Here is a 24608-nt window from a genome sequence, read left to right on the forward strand (position 1 = left end):
AACTGCCACTGAAAATTTGCAACAAGAACACACACGTGAGAACATCCATCTGATCACAAATGTCATATCATTAATGCAAACACTCAAACGTCAAGGCCGTCGGGTACTTATCAACTGGGTGCCAAGTCATGTGGGAATAATAGGGAATGACATTGCAGACGAAGCTGCAAAACTTGCAACTAAGAGAAGAAATGTAGACATTTACATACCACAGAGTCTATCACAGATTAAGAAAGTAATTAGAAACAGAGCAATGCAGACGATGTACAGTCGTCTGCATTGCTCTGTTCTCTGTAATTAGAAACAGAGCAATGCAGTCGTCCTGCATTGCTGGATCCCGTAGCCTCTCCGAGAGGCTACGGGATCCAGTAAGTTCAGTAGAACTTCGGTTTCAACCCTTCTTCCCTGTCGTAGCTCAGTCAATTAAGGCAGTGTCTGGGATGCTCCCGGACGCAGGTTCGAATCCTCGTCACGACCCTTGTGGATTTGTTCATTTAAAGTGTTAAGTGTTTGACTTTATACATGAGTAAAGCACACACCGCTGTAACTAGTCTTTTGTTACTGAAAAGTGGACGTGAAGGTGCCTCACTGCGTGAGAAAAGTGAAGCCTTTGTCGCCCACCCGTCCTCTTATAAATAACGTCGCTTTTCCCTCGTATGCGTCACTCTGGCTAAACACGGACGTAATTGAAAATGGAATAGGCTCACGACAGTGACGTAATGTCCCGTTTTCTGTTTTGGGTCCTCTGACTTGGGCTGTTAGGTTAGGAGAGGAAACTTTCAATTAACGGTTTTCATGACGTTTTAAAACCTTAGGAGAACTTCCCGCCCTCCTAACCTACCAGAGGACCCTTAACTTGCTGTTTTGGAAAAACATATCCAAAATTTATTTTCAATTATTTTTTTATTTTCAAATTACGTCCATTTTCGGCGATACGAGTCGAGCCTGGCCTCGGGCCGGGCTTGGGGAGTAGAACAACTCCCAGAACCCCATCAAGCAGGTACGGGCAAACGGCCAAATTCAGATGTAATTTGTAAGAGGACAGGTTGCACACAACCTTTTTATCCTCAGTGTCTACGCCCAAGCGTCATCATGTGAATCAATAATATCTATAATAACAAATCCTTTAATATAACAAGTTCTCGCAAACCGGGACGAAGCAACGCACTCAAGATTTCAGAGAGCTGAAAATAGGGCACGCCGCTTCTCAGCAAACATCGTCTATCAAACACCGAGTAAGATCTCACCAGCTTCACAGGTGAGAAGCGATTTGCTTCTCTGCAAATCATCTTTGCAAGATGATGGCCACCAACACCAGACTCGGGCGACCTCCCAAGACACCAACTCCTCCGCATGAAAGGCTTCTACACACCTCGGACCGTCAAGACCCCGCTGGTGACCATTAATGCTTCCAGTGATTATGAACGCCAAGAACCCCTACATAGCACCAGAAGACTCACCCTTGAACAAGAGACATCAAGACACATCCAGAGCCCCGACTTTCCTAAACGACCCCGTATTCTGAACCACCTCCCAGACCACCCTCAAGAACGGTTCTGAACCACCTCCCAGACCACCCTCAAGAACGGGCCTTCCTACACCTAATCTTCACTGTGGAAGTCATTCAATAAACGAATAAGCAAAATATGTAAAAAATTATACAAAACTACATAATCCATCTGTGTAGGGAGCAAGCAGTGCACAAAGCTTGGTGCTTGAGGAAGGCTACTTGAACAAGCCAATCACCGGCTCAAAATACCAGAACAAGGGCAGGAGGCCAACACTGACCTCCACCATCACCAGCCTAAACAACTCCACACACCACTTCACATAACACTTACACCAACTACTGCACATCCAGAGTGGACCGGACACTATATTTCAAATTCCACTCAATTTATATCTCCATCTTTTCTCTCTAATCCCCATTCCTCTACTTCCCCCCCACCCCCCAACAACTTGGGCTGGAAGGCAGAGCGACGATTTTGTTTCATGCAGGTCGGCGTTCAATCGAACTATATAATCGTAACGGTTTGGCGTTTTCTCCTGATAGTTTCCTTCCCCCCTCCTCCCCCACCCCCCTCCTCACCAAATAATGTGCTGGTGGCCAGGGGTCAGATTCAGATTCACGAAGCAGTTACGCAAGCACTTACGAACCTGTACATCTTTTCTCGATCTTTGGCGGCTTTGTTTACAATTATTAAACAGTTAATGAGCTCCGAAGCACCAGGAGGCTGTTTATAACAGTAACAACAGTTGATTGGGAAGTTTTCATGCTTGTAAACTGTTTAAAAAATGTAACCAAAGCCGTCAAAGATTGAGGAAAGATGTACACGTTCGTAATTACTTGCGTAACTGCTTCGTGAATCTGGCCCCAGAGCCGGCCCGGGCGGCTTCTTGAACACACAGGACATACCCAGTCATGACTCCAGCCAGTAAACACTGCAAAACATGATCCAGGAGCTCCACCAGCCTCCTTGTATTACTACTCTGATACACGATACACCAGCCACTGTTGCAGGATAGTCTTGCATATAGTGCAGGCTCAGGGGACCTCACGGTTACTACTTTTAGGTGAGAGTATGAGAGAGAATGTGTGTGTGTGGAAGTATATGTGAGAGCATAATGCATGTGGGTATACTTTCAGGGGACCTCGCGAGTTGCAGCATCATGGTTTATCCCTCGTGGCGCAACGCATGTTTTATTTCATCCATTTTCTTGCAATATTAAAAAAACATCATTTAGCTATTAGTAACTTTCCACGTTTTTGGCCAGATGTAAACTCTTACCTTGAGTATACCTTGAGGAGGTTTCGGGGCTTAGCGTCCCAGCGGCCCGGTCATCGCCCATTTCTCGTTACTGGACTGGTCAACCAGGCTGTTACACGCGGCTGCTTGCAGCCCCTGACCAAAGTTCAGACACACTGTACCAACTTCTGTATCCAGCACGAGTCTGGTTGGTTTTCAGGATTTCATAACTATTTTTGTATTACTGTAATAGACAAGAGAGCCGCAAGTTTAACACAGCAGTATGCATCCAAACCTTACAAGGTCTATAGTCATACTGGCTTGGCACTTTCTCCATATAGTACCTTGCAAGATAACACACTTGTATATCACAGATATACTTGGGGGTTGATATCATGCCAGACCTGTCCCCTGAAGGCCATATCAAGAGGATAACATCAGCGGCATATGCCAGGTTGGCCAACATACCTTATGGATGGATGCATAAAAAATGCGTCATACCTTATGGATGAGTCCTGTAAATCAAATAAAAAAGCATTAATAAATGGTTGTACACACACACACACACATATATATATATATATATATATATATATATATATATATATATATATATATATATATATATATATATATATATATATATATATATATATATGTATATGAATTAATTTATACAAAATTACAGGACATTATATTATTCATTTTTATACTATTTACGCAATATTAATTCATAATATCAGCATAGCACATTAACAATTATAATTATTTACTGTATAACCTATTTAGTATTTAGATTTCTAACTACGGTCCTTGTTTGTGCCTTAATGCTCTATCCCCTCCGGTTTGAACACCTAACGTCAAGGTTAGAGGATGACCTTGTTGCTAAGGCCTTGAAGCATCAACACTAGTGTGGGTGTAGCTGTGTTCTAGTGTAGCTGACCTTGAAGAGATGGTCTAGTCACGTGACCCATGTCACTGGCCTAACCAACAGTAAAGCTTTTGTTTACATACTTTACGACGTAAACAACGTTTGCTTGCTTCATCAATAAATCATGTCATCAGTAAACTACAATTATACTTCACTACCTGGGCGTCTCACAGCTGGGTGGACAGCGCTTCGGATTCGTAGTCCTGAGGTTCCGGGTTCGATCCCCGGTGGAGGAGGAAACAAATGTGTAGCGTTTCTTCCACCCTGATACTCCTGTTACCTAGCAGTAAATAGGTACCTGGGAATTAGACAGCTGCTACGGGCCGCTTCCTGGCGGAGTGTAACAAAAAGGAGGCCTGGTCGAGGACCGGGCCGTGGGGACGCAAAAGCCCCAAAATCATCTCAAGATAAGATAACTCGCCATCACTGACACCTGAGGAGTGCCTCTGTTTTCCCCAAGTCACGTGACGCAACATCCTGTCCTGGTCTTCATGACGTCACGTTCACTCTAGTGTGTTTACGCGGGAAGGTTAAGGCGCCAGAGAGGTCAGTCAGTGATCCACTGACTTATTAACACCAGGTTACACGTTTGTTACTGCTTTGAATTGCCAATGTATTTTATTTTCATTTTATAATGTATTTTACTTTCATGTTATAATGTATATTACTTTCATTTTATATGTTAATTAAAAATTATTACAACTAACAAACTACCTGTTCTCTCTCTCTCTAAAAGAAAATTTACGAATAATGTAATTGCTAGAGCAAGGGGGACTAACTGGGCTAATTGCTAGAGCAAGGGGACAAGAGCTACATTGGTTATAATTCCTCCTTACTGTTAACGAGCAGATGTGGCCGACTGTGCCTTAGCTGGAATGATATTGGCTTACCGTCTGACTTACACCATATTACCAACGTCGAACTCGGACTGGGAATTTGCCAACCACTTGGACTGGTCGGCATAGCAACGATCTCACTTCTTGCAGATCAGCGTTCGATTCCCGAGGGTCCAAGTGGCTGGGTACCGTTCCTTTACCCCTTCCTCATATCCCAGCTCCTCCTCTCCTGTCCTCACACATTGTACTCTCATACTGGCTTAGCACTTCTTCCTTATAAGTTTTTCTTAAATTCGAAAGCATTTAGGAGTTGACTACAATGTTAAGGAAGCTGCACTGGGAACAAGGTGTGATATATGACTCCTGCAACAAGTCTTAGACATGATGTTGACACTGGTGGGTATGTGGGCCTGCAGGCCGCTCCAAGCAACAGCCTGGTGGACCAAACTCTCACAAGTCAAGCCTGGCCTCGGGCCGGGCTTGGGGAGTAGAACAACTCCCAGAACCCCATCAACCAGGTATCAAGCAGGTACACTGTAGTGTCGAAGATAATTTGAGATATAATTACAGTATAAATTGCGATTGTAAGGTCTTTAAGAAAATATAATTTCTTTAACTAGTATAATAGAAGCAGTAACTAATATGTATCAGACCACTCTAAAGTAGCATAGTTCTATAACAGTGCACAAACAACAAGGCCGTAGCAAGGAACAGTCTCTATACATAACCAGATCACCACCAATATCCTGACCTCACCAAATTAATCAACAAATACAGCAACAGCAGAAGACTGAACACTGGCGAGACATTATCCATCAACCAACCCAAGCCATCTACCAACCCAAGCCATCAACCAACCCAAGCCATCTACCAACCCAAGCCATCTACTAACAGCCAACTAACACCATAATTACACGCTGCCATCTTCGAGAACACGACGACAAACACAATAACCAGCCCAAGCCATCATGGAAACAGGAGACTGGTAAGATGGAATGGGCCTGTTGGTCCATAAGTGAGGTTCTTCACCTTGACCTCATCTAAGGCTATATATCCGGCTGCAAAAAACTTTGTAACCAAAAACCTGGCCACAGTACCACACCCGGCCCCCACCAGCAGGCTTGAGTAACTTCACAAGACACCCATCGCCACTGCGACCCGTTGAGAGGGTTTTAACAACGACTATTCACCACAAACGTCTAAAAGTCAGGACTCGCCCCATGGACGGCCATACTTTCTCCAAAAGCAACGTCTTGAAGATCCTAAAAGAAGCCGCTGGCATTACACCCATCGACCTTGGTCAAGAAGGGGAGAATGTTGTCCTCTATTTCTCGTGTGGAGGATTACGAAAGACTCAAAAAATTCGATCGCACACTTCGCCAAGTACACCACCTCTGTCTTCTCTTCTCACGTCAGTACATCGCCGACCGAACAGTCTTTATCAGCGGGACCAGCCGCTGGATCACGGACCGAGAACAAATGGAGATCATTACCAACATCGAGGAAGAAAACCAGAACAAGGGTTCTTGTTCCAAGTACTGTGGGTATGTTATTTTTGTTATCCAAGTACTGTGGGTATGTTATTTTTGTTATCCAAGTACTGTGGGTATGTTATTTTTGTTATCCAAGGCCTGTGGGTATGTTATTTTTGTTATCCAAGTACTGTGGGTACATTTTTCGTTATCTAAGATCTCATGAGGTATGTTTGTTCGATATCCATGTTTTATGCGCTATATATATTTTGGTTATCCTTATCTATGGGAATATGTGTGTCAAATTTGTGTTATTCAAGCATTAAACCTACAAACACACAACGTAACTCTCCATATTTTACGCTTGTTACAACTTGTAATAAAGTTGTTACATCTTGTCATAACGTTTTTATGACGGATTAGTAGGTTGTTACAATTTGTTAGGCGTTAAAACTTGTTCGAATGTTGTAGCAACGTTGTGGTTTGGTCGTGTGTTAGGCGGGAGGAGTATTTGTTTGTTTGTTTGTGTGTGTGTATAACCTTAGTAACTAATGGTTGTGTACCTGACACATGACTGCAGGTCCACCTGTTAACCGTTGCAAGGTGACTGTTAACTGTTGCAAGGTGACTGTTAACTGTTGCAAGGTGACTGTTAACTGTTGCAAGGTGACTGTTAACCGTTGCAAGGTGACTGTTAACTGTTGCAAGGTGACTGTTAACTGTTGCAAGGTGACTGTTAACTGTTGCAAGGTGACGAGGGTGAGTTACAGCCAACAGGTGAGACAGTTACAGTCTACCTGGGGGTAACGAATGGCTACACACCCACAGTCAGAAGCAGATATGACAGATATCCCCCCAGTGGTCTAGAGTCAGTTGGAAAGGCGGGGACCAGGAGCCGAGTCCGTGTGTGCCGCCCACTGTGGTGGTAGTGGCGGCGGACGTGTCAGTCTCTCTCCATTGTTATTTGGTTTATTTACTGTTGAAACTAACACGGGGAATGTGATTCCTCTGTTTATTCTTCCACGCGACGAGGCGACTGCTGTGTGGACAGTGGGCGTGGGCGGGGGAGTGGTGGGCGTGGGTGGGGGAGTGGTGGGCGTGGGTGAGGAGTGGTGGGCGTGTGAGGGATGAAATGGGCGTTACGAGTAGGGCTGGGCAGGAAGTCGCAAGAGGAAAGAGAGAATGTGGCTGCCAAGCTGAGTAATGGGTCTTGGAATGGGGGGAGGTGGTATGTGGTTGGTGGGGGGAGGGAATGTGGTAGGTGGGGAAGCTGAATAAATAGATCAGGAATACAATATATAATACAAAATAACATATATAACAGAATAAACGCGAAGAAAGCCGTAAACAGAGAAATTCCGGTTACCATGGCAGACTTCAGCTATACCTATACAAAGCCCTGTAGTCCTAAGTGTAATTACAGGATGAGAGCTACGCTCGTGGTGTCCCGTCTTCCCAGCACTCTTTGTCATATAACGCTTTGAAACTACTGACGGTCTTGGCCTCCACCACCTTCTCCCCTAACTTGTTCCAACCGTCTATCACTCTGTTTGCGAAAGTGAATTTTCTTATATTTCTTCGGCATCTGTGTTTAGCTAGTTTATATCTATGACCTCTTGTTCTTAAAGTTCCAGGTCTCAGGAAATCTTCCCTATCGATTTTATCAATTCCTGTGTGTGTGTGTGTGTGTGTGTGTGTGTGTGTGTGTGTGTGTGTGTGTGTGTGTGTGTGTGTGTGTGTGTGTACTCACCTAGTTGTGTCTGCAGGATCGAGCATTGACTCTTGGATCCCGCCTTTCGAGCATCGGTTGTTTACAGCAATGACTCCTGTCCCATTTCCCTATCATACCTAGTTTTAAAATTATGAATAGTATTTGCTTCCACAACCTGTTCCTGAAGTGTGTGAGTGTGTGTGTGTGTGTTTGTGTGTGTGTGTGTTATATCAACTAGGAGAGAGTACCCGGTGGTGCCCAAGATAGTCTGTCTCTAACAAGACCCCCTCAACTCTACCCTCTTCTTTTCCCCTCTCCCAACAAACCCTCTCTTCCTTCCTCCTTTCCTCATCTCCGTCACCCTTTCCCATGCCCCGTCCCCTCTCCCGCTCCGCCTGTTCCTTCTCACCTACTCCATTTCCTCCCCCTTCTCTCCATTTCCACTTATATAGAAGGGGCATCCGGCTGCACCCGAGTCTCTTCCCATCTTCCCCTCCACACCCCTCATACCCATTCCCCTAGGTCCCCCCTTCCACCTCCCCTTCCCTCTCTCTTCCCCTTCCCTCAGAAAATGAATTATTAAACACTAAAACAGCGACTCTGTGAAAATGACCCCCCCCCACACCCGGGTTGTCTATAATTGCTAAGATTTCTAAAAGCATTTAACATAGGCCTACCTCGACCAGCCTATATCTGTCCTCCATCTGGTTTCCATCTTTGGACACACACACACATATTATATATATATATATATATATATATATATAGATATAGGGGTGATAGTGGGGAAGGGGGCGGGAAAGTTTTTTTCTTTTCTACCACGGACGTGGCCAGACATTTACAATGCTAACCAGTTTATATACATTTTCATCTGTCCACCATGGATAGGGTAAGAGATCTGTTAAGCATATAGTTCAGGGATTTATTGAAAAACAACCACAGAAGGTCATTGTAGTGCTTTTAAAATGCTAAGCTAACCTACAGACATAAATACACAGATACACAGAGTTACGTCTGTCCTACATAAAGTGGTCGATGTGTCCTTTACATAGTGTCATTTATGTGCGTTTACAAAGGTGAAATGTAATTCTGATCAGCTTCCACTTATGCTTTATACACATACATACGCACACATATACATATATGTACATACATACATACATACATACATACATACATACATACATACATACACATATACTCATACATACATTCACACACATACATTTATGACTCTTACTCTGAGATGGGTAAGATAGCTCATAGAGAAACTAGTGTGTTATTAAGCACTTAATAACACCTGAAGGCGTTTAAGATGCTTTTACAAGCTCAGGTTATATAGTTACATTACATACATTGTATAATTGGTGGTGGGGAGGGGTGATAGTGGGGGAGGGGGCGGTGAGGGGTGATGGTGGGGGAGGGGGCGGGGAGGGGTGATGGTGGAGAAGGGGGCGGGGAGGGGTGATGGGGGGGGAAGGGGGGGTGATGGGGGGGAGGGGCGGGGAGGGGTGATAGTGGGGGAGGGGAGGGGTGATGGTGGGGAAGGGGGCGGGGAGGGGTGGTGGTGGGGAAGGGGGGGAGGTGGAGAATGAACAAAATAAGGACTCCTGCACCAAAACAAACAGTCCACGTTTGTTTTGGAACGTTTGAATGTATTCAAGAGGCACTTGGACAGGTTCTTGCAAGAAGTGCCGGACCAACCAGGCTATAGTAGATATGTGGGCCTGCGGGCCGCTCCAAGTAACGGCCTGTTGGACCAAGTTATCACAAGTCGAGCCTGGCCTCGGGCCGAGGTCGGGGAGTAGAAGAACTCCCTAAACCCTCTGCAGGTACACTCCAGGTATGCCACCGCCCCCGGGATGGTTACAGAGGTGCATAATATGAACTAAACTAACCAATCCAAAGTAGCAACAGGTACCATTATGTTTAAGATGGGGGTCTTTAACAGGCATAAGCCTACATGAACTTCCATACACCCATACCCATTGAAGTGTGTTATCCCCCAGGGTTGGAGCGACGCCCACGCCCACTGCCGGGGTCAGGGAGGGTTTCTGCCCTCCAGGGAGGAATACAAGCAGCTGAGGGCGGCATGGCGCCTCCCCATCAACCTCACGTGGACGGCCCTCACGCCTCACAACGGCCACTACCAGTGGCTCTCTGAGTGCCCAGGTGAGAACCCTCATACCCCGCACCCCCTCACTCCCTACATCACCCCCTACGCACCATCTTTCTGTAGCATTGTGTTTAGTAACTAATCTCTAGTGCGTGTGATCTATGATCTTCAGCATGTTGCTATCACTCTCATAACACGAGGCATGTTACTAATCTAAATATATCAATGTAATATATCTAATCAGGTGAAAGTAGATTGTACTATTTTGCAACTTGCATTTTATACTGTACTGCACTCTCATTTCATATATATATATATATATATATATATATATATATATATATATATATATATATATATATATATATATATATATATATATATGTGCGTGTGTGTGTCGTACCTAGTAGCCAGAACGCACTTCTCGCCCTACTATGCATGTCCCAATTTGCCTAATAGACCGAGTGATTTTCTTTATTTTCAATATTTTTTTTCCAAATAGTTTATGTGAATTATTATTTTATATTAAGACCATAATTTATTGACTTAGTTTTGTTAGTTTAGGTTAGGCTAAGATAGGTTAGGATAGGTTAGGTAGGGTTGGTTAGGTTCGGTCATATATCTACGTTAGTTTTAACTGAAATTTAAACAAATTAACTTATACATAATGAAATGGACAGATTTATCATTTCATAAGAAAAAAATAGAAAAACATATAAATTCAGGAAAACTTGACTTACTAGGCAAATCGGGCCTTGCATAGTTTAAATCTTGTGTATCTAGATTCAACTTAGAAAATACAAGTACCCTCTTGGGGCAGATCTATGGAAACCTCGGCTACTGGAGGCACCAACGAGGATTTTCCAGCATGTCAACAAGCCATAAGAACCACTCAAAAGTAATAAAGTAGCAGCATGATTAGCAGATATTCTCACTGCACGAGTCAAGAGAAAATGGGCTTCAAAGCCTCGCTGAGCGGACCATAGAATGTTCTAATATGTGAGAGGTAGCCTAAATATGTAGCAATAGGGTGAAGGACGTAATAGGAAAAAAAATGACATATGGAAGAAAGAATTATAAAATAAATAATATCAAAAACTAATCCAGCTAGGCGTGACGGAGGCAGCCAATATATTTATTCCAATCCACAGTAAAAATAATAACACAGAGATACAGTGTATGTTAACCACAATGGGAGGACTTGAGACTTGCAGACATAAGGCTAAATCAAAATAAAGGACACAAAGAATGCCAGAAACCAGGCACACGAACATGGAAGCCTGAGACCCTTATCGAAGAATGTGAGACGATGAAGAATGAGTAATTAAAAAACCACCATATTAGTTAAAGGAAGAACCTAATCGCAGCTGCTTCAGTCATATCAGGGAAAACAACAGTAAAAGAGCATGTGGTGAAACTGTGCTGAAATGCGGGAGGACACGTTCATAATGAACAACAAGAAAGTATGTGAACGCTGAACATACAAGTCAAGAGGGAGAGAGGCTGGTGAACTGGGCCAAGCTGGAGAACACAATTACTAGGAGCTGCAGCCTCCAGAAACCACTTACCATGCCATATACAACAAAACACTAAAAACAAACCATTCCATTAAACTTACGTGAAGTGATCAGAAGTGAAACTTGATACCTAACACACAGATACTAAACACTATAACAAATATTTATATAATGACTACAAATCTACAAAAAATGTATGTAAAATACAAACAGAATAAACGACAATTATAAAGTACTAACCAAAATCTTATAAAAAACTCAAATATTAAATAAAATTAAATACCAAAAAATGTCAACACAAATACCATAGGCTCTTATTTTAAATTTAAAGATAAAGTACCTACCCCCTTGTGCTCAAATGTCGTATATATGTATAATTGTTCCAGCTGTAATGCTGGATATGTCGGGAGTTCCATTCGGAACTTTAAGATTAGGATACTTGAGCACCGGGGATTATCTTTTAGGACTGGATTACCATTGTCTAAACCCGCATTTTCGGAGATTAGAAACCATTGTTATGAGTTTGATCATTCTCTGCTGGAATCTGATTTTAAAATTCTGGACACTTGTATGAATGGCCAGTCAGATTTGAGAGTAATGGAATCCTTATATATAAAGGAGCTGCGGCCTCTGTTAAATAGCAACCTTTCAGCTGTTCAATTGTACACTGTATAGTGCACAGTAGGCCCTGTAATTTGATTTTTAGTTTATTTTGGTAGTTTAATTTTGTTTAGTTTACCATGTCTTTGCCCTTTCTTACTTATTTCAAGTCTTAACATTGTACATTAATATAATCTTTTATTTAGGATATATAATACATTTTTTGGTATTTAATTTTATTTAATATTTGAGTTTTTTATAAGATTTTGGTTAGTACTTTATAATTGTCGTTTATTCTGTTTGTATTTTACATACATTTTTTGTAGATTTGTAGTCATTATATAAATATTTGTTATAGTGTTTAGTATCTATGTGTTGGGTATCAAGTTTCACTTCTGATCACTTCACGTAAGTTTAATGGAATGGTTTGTTTTAGTAGTTATAAATTTCATCTTGTAGTTTAATGGATTTTAAATTAGTTTAAATATATATGACAGTTAATAAGTTTTATTTGTATTGATCACTTTAAGTGCGCTTAAGTGTTTTGTTTTTAAGCATTTTCCTTTCTTTGATAGGCAATTATATTCAGTATGAGTTCTTTGTTTACCAGCTAGTTGATTGTGATTTCTGTTTTTTCTTTTAGATCTGATGATGAATACGAGAAGTATTCGAAACGTTATGTTTTTTAAAGTAAAGATTCTGATACAAGATGTTCAGTATATCCCTGGTTTTCCTATTCATCTTAAAATTAAGATTCCCGAAGGGAACATCGATCATAAATATTTTATATATATATATATATAAAGTTTGTGAGGGTACCACCTCTGGTGCCAATGTGGGGACCCATAGAATCGGAGAAGAAAATAAAAAGTATTCAGAGGAGACCTTGTGGTTTCTCACTGAACACTAATATTATCTTCTCCTACCATCCCCATTCTTTTGTATGTACACATATATATTTACTTTATTTGAACTTTGTTACAAAAAAGGAGTTACATATGGGATATATATATCCCATACATACATATGTACATTATATATATATATATATAATATATATATATATATATATATATATATATATATATATATATATATATATATATATATATATATATGTACATTTTGAAAGCTCGTCTTGCAACTAAGCTAAATTTAGTACATAAACGAACTTGCTTCAAAGAAAAATCGTGAATCTGAAAACACACTCGCTCCTTCTCTCCCACACACCCTCCCTCCCTTCTACACTTCCTCTCTCTCCCACACTCCCACCCACATACCCTCCCACACTCCCACCCCTCCTACTTGTCACAGAGTCTTCCAAGCAACACAATTGGGCGCATGGTTTTCTCCTCAGACCATCTTCATTATACAGTGATGCTATCGTCACTATCTCCTCAAGCGTTCGACCAGCTCTTGGCAGGCTCAAGAAGATCTTGCTCCTTGTAATTTGTGGCCAACGCCTCGAGTTCTGGGCTACGAGTCTCGTGGTGCGCTGGGTCCTGTGATTATAATTACTGCTGGGTGTTACGCTCTCTAATTCTAGTCTAAGATGTGTTTTGGCGTGTTTTAATCGTTTAAAAGGCGTTCTCTCTCTCTCTCTCTCTCTCTCTCTCTCTCTCTCTCTCTCTCTCTCTGAAGTCGTGCTTTCTTTTATTAAGTTTTGCTCTGCGTATTCGTCCCAATGTTTTAAAATTTGTTTTTGGTTTGTTTTGGTTTCTCAGTCGGACGAACACACACACACACACGTGTGCGCACACACACACACACACACGTGTGCGCACACACACACACACACACACACACACACACACACACACACACACACACACACACACACACACACACACACACACACACACACACAGTCTAGAACAGTTACAAATATAGAACTGGCCCTGAAACAGGATGAGAGAGACAGTGAGAGCGTTCACCACGAAATGCTGCATTTTGGCCTTCAATTATATGTAGTGTCAATGAAAACAACAGGAAAATGACGATAGGGAGTGTGTGGAAGGGTAGCATATTGTAAAGTGGCAATACCAGAAGGTCAGATAATTCCCGGAGAACAGCATGAACATAACCAGTCAAGTGAGAGGAACACAAAACATGGCGGACTATATAAGAAACTAAAAGAAGCTGAAGGGAGATTCATACACCACCACTGAGGATAGACGAACTAAGAAAAACATTTGCTTAACTCTCCCTCTCCAGTTAAGAGGCATAACTGGCCGACCTTTCAGAGTGTTCGAAAGAGAATTTGATAAACACCTTCAAAGGATACCTGATCAACGAGGCTGTGACTCACGCATCAGGCTGCGAGCAGCCGCGTCGAACATCCTGGTTAATCAGACCAGCAACCAGGAAGCCTGGTCGGAGACCGATGCGTAGGGAGACGTTGATCATTAGACACTTCGAAGGGCATCAAGAGGTAATGTTCTGAGAGACAATACCTAGAGGCTAAGAGAGGAAGCAAAAGAGCACAGCAAGAAATGTAAAGAGCACAGGACAATATATCACATATATAATAACAAGGAACAAATATACAGAATACTTGTGTAAAGGAGGAAATGTATATGTTTATCTCTCAGAATCTTTGGTAATATGTTTATTGCTTGTGATGTGTGTCTATGTATGTATGAACACGATGTACTGAACGGGGTGAGAATAGCTTGAGCTACCGCATCCCTTTGTGTGTATTTTACCTCAATAAACTTATTTCAATTTCAATATACAGAAATTAGCGGCAATGGTGTACGAGAGAGCAGTCTATCCTCCTAAAATGAAAGTACTTACAGCACCTATTTGGTTGAAAGTACCAATGCGTAGTGATGGACCACCAGAAAGTTGATTTTTGTATTAACGAGTCTGGACAAACCAGAAACTTTTTTTAACCGCAACTTAAATATATCTCACCTAACCTCTCCTGGCAATCTCAGTCCAAATACACGCTATGTTAGGCCTAGTATAGTACGTGTATGTGCCATATTAGGCATAGGAATATTTAAGTTTGGATTTTAGCTTTATGTTTTGCGGACTCCATAAAATGAATAGTACAAAATGTGCTTTACTGGCGGTCCATCACAGCATATTGGTGCTTTCAAAACCAGTCACTATAAGAACTATCACTTCAAGAGGACGGCCTGGAGAATGACACACCCAAAACCAGGGGCCACATTCACGAAGCAGTTACGCAATCACTTACGAACCTGTCCATCTTTTCTCAATCTTTGACGGTTTTGTTTACAATTATTAAACAGTTAATGAGCTCCGAAGCGCCAGGAGGCTGTTTATAACAATAATAACAGTTGATTGGCAAGTTTTCATGCTTGAAAACTGTTTAATAAATATAGCCAAAGCCGTCAAAGATTGAGGAAAGATGTACACGTTCGTAAGTACTTGCGTAACTGCTTCGTGAATCTGGCCCCAGTAACCTGCCTGGTCTGATATTATTATTGTTTCCGACCGTCACTGCAGTTGTGGCGCCACAAGCCTATGGATATCGTGCCATACAGGTCCACAAACCTATGGATATCATGCCATACAGGTCCACAAACCTGTGGATATCGGCCCACACAGGTCCACACCCCAGGGAACAATTATACAGTGGGTATCAAAATATTCCGATTTAACCATGATCAAGTTGGTACAATGATAGGTCCCGCAACCATACATCTATAATGTAACTGGACCAATCCAAAAGAGGAGGACCATAATGCAGGCCATCCTCCTGCTTTGGTAGTACTTATAGAAACGATGAGGATCATAGTATATATAGCTACGAACAACGCAATTACAAAGTAGAAATTGCTACTATTGAATTTCGACAAATCGGAAAAGATTTTATGTGTTGCTAAGACAAACTAAAGTAACCTAACCTAGGCCTAATACACGCTTTCTGAGGCCTAATATAGTACAAATGTGTGCTATACTAGGCTACGGAATATTTAAGTTTATTTTTTAGCTTAATTTTTTCAAATTCTATAAAGTGAACAGTACAAAAATTCTAAAATCGAATTGGCTAGTACGTCAATATTTGCACTATGATGGAAGATGGGCTGCATAATGATAGTTGAGAAATTAAATAAATGTGACATACTCCAGATACACAAAATACTCACGGGTGGGTATCCACCACAGAGAAACAGGATGTTTAGGCAGAGCAGTGACGTAACGAGATGGCAAGAATGAAGATACACACACACAGATGAGCCATAGGATGTGAAGCAACGCTTTTTTTCGGTATAAGGCCAGTGAACGTGTATACTTGCGCGCACACACCTTCACTCACTATTCCCGCCTTCAATAACATTTTTAAATGTTATTTACAGCTAATATCTTAACTGTGAGCTACATATACATGTATATGTAAATAAACTTCATCCCCATAAGGCATGCCTTATGTACATACAAGCATGCCTGCAAACCCCTTTGTTTTATATTTTCTAAACAACAATGAAAAGAAGCTGACGTTACTTTTCATGTCAAGAGGAACATAATGTAATACTTTTGATCGGTTTAACAATAATAAAGTGCATGACACTCCTAATTAGAGACAAGACAAAATAAAACAGCCTAATGCTGCTAGTACCATCAAATAAACAAATAAAAAAAACAGCCTAATACAGTTGACAACTGACAAATCAGAATAATGCAATGTTGTAATTGCAAAAGGAAAATAATGCAAAATAATGTTGGCAACTGTGTAGGTCAAAATAACGCAGCCTAATACTGTTGGCAACTGTGTAGGTCAAAATAACGCAGCCTAATACTGTTGGCAACTGTGTAGGTCAAAATAATGCAGCCTAATACTGTTGGCAACTGTGTAGGTCAAAATAACGCAGCCTAATACTGTTGGCAATTATGTAGGTCAAAATAACGCAGCCTAATACTGTTGGCAACTGTGTAGGTCAAAATAACGCAGCCTAATACTGTTGGCAATTATGTAGGTCAAAATAACGCAGCCTAATACTGTTGGCAATTATGTAGGTCAAAATAACGCAGCCTAATACTGTTGGCAACTGTGTAGGTCAAAATAACGCAGCCTAATACTGTTGGCAACTGTGTAGGTTAAAATAACGCAGCCTAATACTGTTGGCAACTGTGTAGGTCAAAATAACGCAGCCTAATACTGTTGGCAACTGTGTAGGTCAAAATAACGCAGCCTAATACTGTTGGCAACTGTGTAGGTTAAAATAACGCACCCTAATACTGTTGGCAACTGTGTAGGTCAAAATAACGCAGCCTAATACTGTTGGCAACTGTGTAGGTCAAAATAATGCAGCCTAATACTGTTGGCAACTGTGTAGGTCAAAATAACGCAGCCTAATACTGTTGGCAATTATGTAGGTCAAAATAACGCAGCCTAATACTGTTGGCAACTGTGTAGGTCAAAATAACGCAGCCTAATACTGTTGGCAATTATGTAGGTCAAAATAACGCAGCCTAATACTGTTGGCAATTATGTAGGTCAAAATAACGCAGCCTAATACTGTTGGCAACTGTGTAGGTCAAAATAACGCAGCCTAATACTGTTGGCAACTGTGTAGGTTAAAATAACGCAGCCTAATACTGTTGGCAACTGTGTAGGTCAAAATAACGCAGCCTAATACTGTTGGCAACTGTGTAGGTCAAAATAACGCAGCCTAATACTGTTGGCAACTGTGTAGGTTAAAATAACGCACCCTAATACTGTTGGCAACTGTGTAGGTCAAAATAACGCAGCCTAATACTGTTGGCAACTGTGTAGGTCAAAATAACGCAGCCTAATTAATACTGTTGGCAACTGTGTAGGTCAAAATAACGCAGCCTAATACTGTTGGCAACTGTGTAGGTCAAAATAACGCAGCCTAATACTGTTGGCAACTGTGTAGGTCAAAATAACGCAGTCTAATACTGTTGGCAACTGTGTAGGTCAAAATAACGCAGCCTAATACTGTTGGCAACTGTGTAGGTCAAAATAACGCAGCCTAATACTGTTGGCAACTGTGTAGGTCAAAATAATGCAGCCTAATTAATACTGTTGCCAATTATCAGGTCAAAATAACGCTGCCTATTCTGTTGACAACTACCAAAGCAAACTATAACCTAGTCTAATTTTAGCGATTATTGCCCACGCTGGTATGATTTCCTTGTGTATTAAACTAACATTACCGAACAGTGAACTTCTTGAACGTCCCCAACCCTGGCTTCCTGGAACACAGTAGCCTAGCAAATGTAATCTTATGCAAACTCGCTTATCTTAATTATGTGAACGTAACCTTAAACTCGCAAACGAGTTTACGTTATACTGAATAGTCTCTTACTGCATGTAATCACTTCTCGCTTAAATTGTTTCCGTAATATAAAATTTCATTATGTAAATACAAACAGTAAATAAAGATCAGCATTCATAATACAGTGTATAATATCTGCGATTCTGTCTTCTTCACATGTGTCGAGATGCTTAGCTCCTCCATAATTCAAATCTTTCGCTGTATCTTCAGATAATTTCTCATCCATCCCGATACTTTATTATTCACAGAATCATAAGAATCTATGAATTAAGGAAGCTGCACAAGGTCTAGCTGGCCTATTGGCCCATACGAGGCAGCTTTCTCATCCATCCCGATCTTTCCCAATAACTTCAGATCCTTTCTCATTTCTCAAAATCAATTTCCCATACCTTCAAACTCTTTCCTTTTCATCTATGCATATTCATTCTTACCTATTCAGATTTGTTCCCATCCCTCCGAATACTTTTCCATTCACCCACATCTTTTCCTATAGTCCTAAATCCTTCCCCATACCTTTAGTTTCATCCACATTCGCCCAGACTATTTTCGATTGCCACAATCCAAATCATAAAATCAATTTCCTCCTCAAATATTCAAATCCTTTCTCTTACCCCTATAACTTTCCCAGCACGCGCATATTGTCCTACATGCGTTCGTTTTATACCCTATATCTTAGTTTGTTTTCCCATACGTCCAGTTTTCCCCAATATTTCCAATTTCTTCTCCATATTTACAGTTCCGTCACCATACTTCGTTTATCCTTATAAATCCAATTTCTTTACCAAAAGCTATGCATGGTTTATTCCCTTGTGTATATTTTCTATCCTATAGCCTTTGTAGCCAATGGTTTGTTCCCAACACGAAGTTTTAACCCCATTCGTAGTTTTTTAGCATCCAGTTTCCTGTCTCTTACATAACAAGTCTGTTGCACCCTTGATGGTCAGAAATTAATGGTCACCAAGAACCCATCCTCAAGCAATGATTGAACAAGTTGCGGCCAACTCCAAAGACGCATTCGTGAATTTTAACGTATTGTGTAACCAAGAATGAGAGAACAACTGTTTATTATAATGTTGTTTATGCTTAAGCCTAGGATATGTAAGATATGCTATGTTTTGGTTCTGTTGGAACTTATTTGGATACGCAGTAGATGAGTGCAGCATTTCCATAGGTGCGACTCTAACATAGTAAGAGAACGAAGCACTATCTAAGAAAAGTTTGAGCGTAAAAAGTTGTGTAAATGCTTTTAGTTAATCAACAGGCTGTTGGATAAACGAGCATTTGGACACACGTTTGTGACCTTGGGCTAAATAAACGAGTCTATAATTAACACTTACCTCCTTATACGTTGCCGACTCGCGGTTGTAGGGTGTACATTTTTTTCTGCAAGAACACTTCAATGGATACTGCCGAACAATTTGAACACACACTTGCACTTCGATCTCTAGCCCAGCTCGAGTTCAAGTTACACTTGGGACTTATCACTATCACTTGGTCACACTTTTGTAAGAACGCGCGCAACTTAACAGTTTATGCGCCCTATAGTGTTGTTCAATTTCAGAGAATTGTTTTTATTTTTGAAAACTCAGTAACTCGTCACTTTTGAGCACTTATTAAATTAGGTCTCCAATGAACACTGAACAACTGATACTGTATCACCGTTAAACACTTTGAACGCTTCGGAGCAATTATTAACTTTAGCCTTTTTTCAACACTTATTTACTCGAGTCGTTTTTTCATAGACACTAAAGTCCCATGAACTTTGCCAATTTGGACATTTTCATACAAACTTGTTTACCACTGAATCAAAGACTCGCGCACACGCACGCACACACACACACACACACACACACACACACACACACACACACACACACACACACACACACACACACACACACACTTCACACTCCATACACAGTTTCAAATGTAGATTTGAAAGAACCCAATAGGCTCCAAAATCTGTACACCAGTTGATTGACAGTCAAGATGCGGGACCAGAGCCAAGCTCAACCCCAGCAAGCACAACTAGGTGAGTACAGAGTACATTCACTAATTTTAAATCATTAGCTTAACACATGTACACACCTGAGCAAAGGCTACATGAGCCTATAAGTAAAATTTAAAGTACAGATGTCCCCAAATAAAATGGTTACTGGACTTCAATCCAGATATGTGCAAGGTCACTGGAACGAGGACAGGTGATGGAAGTTCAAAGGCACAATACTTAATGAAGGAATTTTACCAGGTATGAAAGACAAGGACCTGGAGAGTAGATGTAAAGGCAAACATACCGCAAGAGATTAGACTTGTAGCACTAAACCTATCACACGGAAGCAGGACAACGCCAAACCCATCACCGGCCTCACATAAACAGAATATTGCATCGGCATGTCCTAAGCTGATAAAAAACAGGATTCTCAGACAAGGACTTAAAATCTTAGACAAGGACACTATCGGAAAGCTAGCAAAATGCCGACCAGTAATTGAATGTAATACCAGCCTGAAGCCCTTACCTCAAAAAGTTACAAAAGTGAAGTCGATAAAGTACAGAATTGCGAGAACTGGGGGAGCTGAATTTAATTTATTTATTTATTTATTTATTTATATATATACAAGAAGGTACATTGGGTTTGTGAGAATACATTGGATAGTACAGTATTTACATTCTTGTAAAGTCACTAGTACGCACAGCGTTTCGGGCAGGTCCTTAATCTAGCATATAATTTTAAGTAGGTAATTTCAATCAGAATTGATAAATGATAAAGATATATTACAAGAGAAAAATGAGATGAGAGAGATAAGTAGGTATATTAAAGCACATTGTTATATTAAAGCTCTGATTAATTACATTGACAGCTTGATTAGTAATTTAAACAAGGTTAATAGACACCATACAGCAGAATGACAGCACATATAAGACAGCAATGATCACAATGGTAAACATGTTCAGATTGGGTATATAAAGATTGGGAGACTGGGTAGCAAAAGATACAGATAAACAAGATTTATAAACACCATACAACAGATTGGCAGCACATATAAGAAAACAGCAATGATCACAATGGTAAAGATGTTCAAATTGGGAACATAAAGGTTGGGAGATTGGGTAGCAATTGATACAGTGCAATTTTAAGGCAAAAAGTGTAAAACTATGAAGATGAAATTAGGTACTTTTTAGTATTGATTTTGAATGATGTAAAAGTTGGACAGCTTTTCAATTCAGTAGGGAGTGAGTTCCATAAACTGGGTCCCTTTATTTGCATAGAGTGTTTACACAAATTAAGTTTAACTCTGGGGATATCAAAGAGATATTTATTTCTGGTGTGGTGATAATGGGTCCTATTACATCTGTCCAAGAAGAGTTTCAGACAAGGATTTGCATTTAAGAACAGGGTTTTGTAAATGTAGTTGACACAGGAGAATTTGTGGAGTGAGATTATGTTTAGCATGTTTAGGGAGTTAAACAAGGGGGCTGTGTGTTGTCTGAAAGCAGAATTTGATATTATTCTGATAGCAGATTTTTGCTGGGTGATGATGGACTTGAGGTGGTTTGCAGTGGTTGAACCCCATGCACAGATACCATAGTTGAGATAGGGATAGATTAGTGCATAATATAGAGAGATGAGAGTAGAGTTAGGAACATAATATCTGATTTTGGAGAGTATACCAACTGTTTTAGAGACTTTCTTAGTTATGTGTTCTATGTGGGTACTGAAGTTGAGTCTCTTGTCTAGGAATATGCCAAGAAACTTTCCATCATTTTTATTGCTAATGTTTACATTGTCAATCTGAAGCTGAATTGCATTTGTAGATTTGCTTCCAAATAGGATGCCACTTCCAGAATGGAAAAATGGAAGGGGCATGATCCAATTATAGAAAATACTCAGGAGTATCGATAAAATGGATAGAACATGTCTTGAGTAGAACGATATGCCATACATGGTAGCTTGACACCCAGATAGGAGTACTTCATTATATGGGCAGCGAGTAAAATAAACTTTAATAGGAAATAGTATTGGCTAACTTCAGCAATATTGTAATGGCAGATACAAGAAGTAAAGTGGCCGTCAATCAGTTCTTCCTACTACAATCGTTCCTGTACTCGTTCACAGGAACGAGTATACCTTCAGTGCACACGCACTGAAGGTATACTCGTTGGCGAAGGCTATGGTTCGCCTTATGGTCTTCCATAATCGGGGACTGGAAACCTGTTAAGAATGTCGAAGTCTCCTTAGGCCAACTAATGATGACCTTCCCCAGGATGCAACCCACAACAGTTATCCAATTCCAAAGTACCTATTTCCTACTAGGTGAAAGGAAATGTGCCAAACTGTCTGTCCCATACGGGAATCGATCCCGACATCCTCGATTGTGAGCACAGGCCGTAGACCACCTTAAATGCTAGTATGGTTCAAGAGGAGTCACGCCAGACCACCGGCGCTCAGGAGTTGGAGGTCAATCATTCCCCCAACACACACACACACAGCCAAGTGAGCCCACAAAAAGTTGTCCCACATTTATTCGTAATACACACGACTTCCAGCCACACTCATTCATAAATTCACAAGTGACTCATAGACCCACTCACGATGGGAGAACACCGCACAAGAGTGGTTGGTGATTGAGGGGCGACGAGCCACACAAGAGGTGGTGTCAGTATGAAGGTCAGCGCCACGCGAGCTCACTGTCTGGCCGTGTTTACACACACACCCTCCCGTGGTCCCCTGCGCTAATCAGGAAAGTCAAAATGATCAGATTCAAGTCATATCATACACAAGATGATTCGACGACGAATTTTAAAACCTAACTAAGCTAACCTAGTTCAACCCAACCTAACCTAACAGAACCCAATACAGCCTAATCTATGTTAATACAGCCTAGTATAACGATATATATAATTTTAACAAACAGAAAACGAGCTTCATCGAGTAGTCTTGTGTCCGAAACGACCAGCATACCCCAGATGGAGTCTCGAGTTTTTTCTTATTATTATTTTCTACCACAAACGTGGCCACACATATACAATGCTAATCAGCATGTATACATAATCTTCTGTCCTCCATGGACAGGGTTAGGGATCTGTTAAACATATAATTCAGCGATTTATTCAACAATCAACCACAGAAGGTGATTGTAGTGTTTTTAAAATACTAATCTAACCTATAAACATAATTACACAGATTAACGTCTGTCCTACATAAAGTGTTCAAGGTCTCTCTTTACATAGCGTCATTAATGTGCGTCTACAAAGGTGAGTGTCTGGCAACACTACACACGCTGCATCATTACCTTCTAAGCACATAATTTATCCTCTCATAAATTACCTTGATAATTGCAACTTTTTTTCAATCAGGCTTTTCCGTAACATGAGATAAATTACGTTTCTGTAATACTGGTCGTTTGACTGTAACTTTCATTAATATTTCCTTTGGGTAAAACTTTCTTGTATGTTTATGTTATGTCTCTTTAATTATTATATGTACCAAAACTAATATTTTCCCCCTTGGCATGCCATTGTTGCATTTTGAATAGTTAGTTGATGAGCATGATATTATTGTGCATGTTCACCAATAAATAATATCCAGATTAATGCTTAAATAATTACGGCATGTATTAAGCTATATTAAAAAAAAACCCAGTCCCCCTGAGAATTTGTGACATATAGGAAACATTAGCACTGGACTGAAATCATGACAGCCATTTCCCCAGCATCTAGCGACTTCGTGACATGGAGGGAAGGGAAGCAGCCGGAGCTGTGGTCCCGGGACTGTGCCGCCCTCAGCGTCCACCTGCAGGAGTTCCAGCTGCACGCCTGCGCTCACCAGCTGCCCTTCTTCTGCGTCCTCCATAACATCTCACACCTCGGAGGTGAGTTTAACTAACGAAGATACGTGGAATATATGATATATTTATGTTATATAATTAAGACATTTGATATATTTAATATTGCCTCCGCACAGCTGATAAGATCAATTATATGTTCGGTTGCGTATGAACCTACACCTAATATCCATGATAAAATATAATTTCCATAGGCATTAGTTATTCATTATTTGTTTATAAATCTGGTGAGTCTATAGTATGTACATTCAAGTTGAGATGAATACAGGACTGGAGTTTCCGTGTGTATTTGTTATTTGTAGTAATATTTGGCCGTCCTTCAAAATTATATCCTCTCGGACGGAAAAAAATAATGGAATAGGCTAGTGCATATAATTTTGAATGTGAAATAATCGTTCTCTGGCAATAAGGTCGGCAATAAATGTGATGCGACCTACTACCGTGTCAGTCGGCCTCTAGTGTAGAGACAAGAGTCCATATACTGACTATAAATAACGTTATTAAGTCAGTATTTGACATGCATCAAGCAGCCTACTGACAGGGTGAATCATACGGTGTA

General features: G+C 40.8%; 1 protein-coding gene across 6 annotated transcripts in view; it reads left to right on the forward strand.

The window, feature by feature from the left end:
• The window catches only part of LOC123746817 (uncharacterized), a 42731-nt gene that overhangs the window by 8372 nt on the left and 9751 nt on the right, over nucleotides 1–24608 (forward strand). Inside the window, exons 1-4 of one of the 6 annotated variants that reach the window (XM_069319627.1) lie at nucleotides 3422–5032; nucleotides 5292–6058; nucleotides 9707–9869; nucleotides 23906–24076. In XM_069319627.1, coding sequence (XP_069175728.1) covers nucleotides 5735–6058; nucleotides 9707–9869; nucleotides 23906–24076 — 658 coding nt within the window. In that variant the 5' untranslated portion in view covers nucleotides 3422–5032; nucleotides 5292–5734. Of the gene's footprint in view, nucleotides 1–3421; nucleotides 6059–9706; nucleotides 9870–23905; nucleotides 24077–24608 lie in introns of those variants that run through there. The other 5 variants (XM_045728591.2, XM_045728590.2, XM_069319628.1 and 2 more) reach the window with 5 other exon arrangements.

Source organism: Procambarus clarkii, chromosome 93, assembly GCF_040958095.1.
Source record: "Procambarus clarkii isolate CNS0578487 chromosome 93, FALCON_Pclarkii_2.0, whole genome shotgun sequence".
Classification (NCBI taxonomy): Eukaryota; Metazoa; Arthropoda; class Malacostraca; order Decapoda; family Cambaridae; genus Procambarus; species Procambarus clarkii.